The sequence below is a fragment of the Humulus lupulus genome, chromosome 3 (genome assembly GCF_963169125.1).
Source record: "Humulus lupulus chromosome 3, drHumLupu1.1, whole genome shotgun sequence".
Lineage (NCBI taxonomy): Eukaryota > Viridiplantae > Streptophyta > Magnoliopsida > Rosales > Cannabaceae > Humulus > Humulus lupulus.
In genome coordinates, this window is record NC_084795.1 from 115,508,721 (window position 1) to 115,512,798 (window position 4,078).

At 47.7% G+C, this 4,078-nt stretch overlaps 1 protein-coding gene across 1 annotated transcript; it reads right to left on the reverse strand.

Moving 5' to 3' along the window:
• Nucleotides 1-1,336: 1,336 nt before the first annotated feature.
• LOC133824950 (uncharacterized) lies at nt 1,337-2,230 on the reverse strand. The gene has a single exon (XM_062257963.1). It carries the CDS (start codon nt 2,228-2,230, stop codon nt 1,337-1,339), a length of 894 nt encoding a protein of 297 aa, XP_062113947.1.
• Between the last annotated feature and the right edge of the window lie 1,848 nt (nt 2,231-4,078).

Below are 4,078 nucleotides of genomic sequence, written 5' to 3' on the forward strand. Positions count from 1 at the left end.
TGGGTTGTATTGAGTCCCCCGTGAATTCGTATATGGAGGATTGGCAAGGTTTCAAGTGTCTGACGCCCATGCCCATCTTCTCCAAGGCGGGGCGATACAAGATACACACAGAACTTCCGTTGTCTATGAGGACCCAATGCACCCACATATTAGCCAATTGAACTGTCAACACCAAAGGATCATTGTGGGGAAAGTGCACCCCTCGCGCATCCTCCTCTGTGAAAGTGATTGAATCATTCTCTCCCTTAAAGCTTTTCGGGGGTTGCTACTCCAGACTCATGACACACGGTGGTGGACTCCATCTAGCTTCTCTAGCATACCTGTCTCAACCCTTTCTAGACTCTCCTCCAAACCCCTGACCTCCGAAGATCGTTCTCACTTCTCCTTGTATCTCCGGGGCTCTTTCTCGGGCCTGAGGTATCACCGACTCGTTCTTCGATTTCTGATTTTCCCTTCTGACATATCAGCCTAGGTGCCCCTTGCGTATGAGCTCTTCAATTTCTTCCTTCAAATGGGTGCATTCTGTCGTGGTATGGCCGATGTCCTTGTGGTACTGACAGTATTTGCTAGGGTCCCTCTTGGACCGATCTTTTCTCATCATCAGGGGCTTCTTGAAGGGAACCCGACCTTCATTCGTGAGATAGATGTGCTCTTTGGTGCCTGTCAGGTTTGTATAGAAGGTGTAAGCCGCTTGCCTAGGGTCACCCTTGCGTTTGGGCCTTCTCTGGTGGTCATCTCTCGGCCCTTCCTATGCCCTCTTCTTTTTTGTCCCATTCGATCCTTCATGGGTTGAGGGCTTAACATGGGACTCGTTTTTTCACGCATTCAAGTTCTCATGGCCTTCCTCGACCCGAATGTACTTTTGTGCCCTTTAGTAGAAGTCATCTAAGTCGGTGACTTCCTTTTTGAGCATGTTATCCCAAAGCTTGCTACGTGGGTGCACTCCAGCTGAGATTGCCATCTTGAGTTCTCCCCTGGTCAGGCTTCCCACCTTGGCCGCCTCCATGTTGAACCTATGAATATAGCTCTTTAAAATTTCTCCTTCACCTTGCTTTATGTTAGCAAGACTGGTGCTCGGTATGGTGTAATCCCGCACGGCATGATGTTGCTGGAGAAACTCGTCAAAAAAATGCTACCATGACCTAATGGTCCCCGACCTCAGTCTCTTAAACCATTTGTAAGCAGGCCCTTTCAACGTGACATCGAAGCAGTGACACCTCGCTCTTCTATTGATCCCTCTCAGCTTCATTAAGTCGTTGAAGGCGTCCAAGTGGTACTTGGGGTCCGAGGTACCTTCGTATGGGGTCATATGGGGTTCTTTAAAGTTGGCCGGGAGTCACTCCAACTGGATTTCTCGTGAGAAAGGTGACTCGTAGTTGAATTCTTCATCGTTAAGGTGCCCCCCTGACGCCGTGGTAATCTTGCTCCGAAGACTCCTCATCTCGGTGTCTAGCTCTTGTCGCCTCTTATGTAAGGAGTCCCTTATCTCAGTGGGATTCCCCTTTCTCTTTTCTCTGTCCTTCGGAGGGGCCACAGGGGGTGTTGTCCTCACTGCTAACCTCTTCCCATTGAGCTCTTCTCTTAGGTCAGGCATCGCTTCCTTAGAGGTGACTTCAGGCTCGTTCCTGAGACCATCGTTGTTCCTCTGTCTTTGCTCTTGGGGGTATTTTGTCGGTCTCGGTCCCTCATGGTACTTTGTCTGGGGGGTGTTACTGGTGGAGAGCTGGATTCTCCCATCGTCCACGGGGATAGCGATTTCCCCTCTTTCTCGTTCGTTCTCCTTGTGCTTTGGAACGGGTAGGCTCAACTTTCCTTGCAGAAGGTCGTTTAAGACCTCCTGCATGTTCTCTAGCGTGGCTTCCAACTTTTGGTTTTTCTTGTGCAACTCGCAAATTTCATCCACATAAAAGCAATTCTTTGAGTTGGAACTCACCAAATGCACATGGGGACTTTTTCCTGGCCTCCGCGTTGAGGGACCCGGGTCTCGATGACCGGAGTGGGGTGCCACTGGGGGTCGGGGACGTGGAGGCGTTGGTGGCTCTGGGTGACCTCCGTCGGGCCAGATAGATGGGGACGATGCTTCCTTCTCCTCCATTGGTGGAGGACGTTCCTGCGACATGTCCCTCGGCTTAGGTGGAGGGGGTTCCTTCCGGGAGGCCCTCAGTTGCTCTCCGTCCAGGCGAACCTCAACATCTTGTAGCCGAAGTAGGTGTTTCGAACGCCTTGGCATTTCTCCTTCTCTGAAGGTGATGAAAGAACGTTGGCCTGACACTCATTCTTCCCACAGACGGTGCCAAACTATTGATGGTAAGAACTCGTCAATGATACAAGGTCAGAAAACTCAAGTTATATTGCGAAAGATAGCTAAGAATAATATGGAAAGAACTTGAATGAACAGATAATACAGAACTACAATGGAGCATAGATCATATATTTCTTAATTGTCTGCCCATACAATGAATTTTCCAACCCTTTAACCTGAGGGGTCGAAGCCTATTTATAAGCGGGCTCTATTGGCCCCTGATACAAGCAAGTCCCAGGGGACAATGACGTATGCGGGTACATTGCCAGAGTAGTGGCACAGGACATAGTGGTGTCTACTCGGACAATGCCAGAGTAGTGGCGCAGGACATCGTACTGTCAACTCTGATGTGTGGTCAGGGATGCTCAGGTAGTGCCTCCACTCTCCGTACGGGTTCGTATGGCCACTACTTGTCAGACGCGGATGTCAGGGCCACACCTTTGTCCTCCTCATGGTCGTACATCCTATATCAGTACACGTATCTTGTACTCAATGGTTGCTCTCACATTTCTGAAATATGCCTTTGCCCCAAGTTTCTTTATATATTTCTAAGTGTAGAGGTGCTTGTGAGTTATGATGAGTGACATACCTAGTCATCTTCATCAATTCTAGTTTGGCACCAAATGACTTTTTGGTATTGCCAAGTGTTCCTCGTATGCATATTGAGGAGGTTTCAAACTTTACATATCGTGAGAAGCCAAGGCATGGGGGTGCCTCGCTGGTGGTACCTACTTCTAGAAGGGAACTAGGGCCTCTTCAATGAGGCATAGGGTGCTTGTGGTGAAACAAGGTGCATGCGGGAGGCCTAGCGAAGGCCTCGCATACCGAGATGCTAGGGATCCTTTGAGGGTCTCGCATAGTGAGACGAACCTTGTTTGGATGCAATGGTTTATGTATGCAGGACACGAGAGGCCTAGTGAGGGGCCTCGCATGGCAAGAGGGCTCGGGGTCCTTAGAGGGTCTTGCATAGCGAGACAACCCTTGGAGGTGAGGCGAGGCACTTAGTGTGGTCACTTGGAGGCGAGGCATTGTAACGAACCCAAATTTGCTAATAAGGCTTAAGGGCCTTGATTAGTGTGCCTGGAGGACATATTGGGATTTATGTGTGACTTTAATGAGTAAAATGCATGGTTATGATTTAAAGCATGTTATATGACTATTTGACTATTTGAGATGCATGACTATGTGTATTAGTATGCATGTAGGCCGTGATTGTGTTAGAAGGGCATACTTGTAATTTTGGCCATTTTGGGCATAACTGTATTGATATGTGCTGATTGTCGAGACTACATTATGATGTGGATGTATCTGTGATTTGTGACTTGAGACGATCCCAGAGAGAGCAAATTAGCGGAAAAGTCCAGGCGAGAATTTATACCCGGCTCGGGGCGGGCCTGGGGGTATAAACAGGAATTTAGAGAATATATTGAGATTAATTTTGATGATGAGGAATACATATTTGGTGATTTATCAGGTATTGGGAAGCAACGGGAAAATATTAGAGACACTTGAGGAATTAGCGGGAATTGGGTAAAATGACTAAAATGGCCCTACGTGGACAAAAAGGTTTAGAATTAGTAGGGAGGGTATTTTGGTCAATTGGCTTCTTAGAGATAAGTTTAATGAGGCTTTATATATTCAGTGGGATTGATAGAGAGAGTTAGATGGCTGTGGAAAAGAAAGAAAAAGGAAGAAAAAGAAAAAGAGAGAAAATAGAGGGGTTTTTCCAAAATGGACGGTTTGTGGATTCTAGCACCATTTCTCTTCAAATTTCTT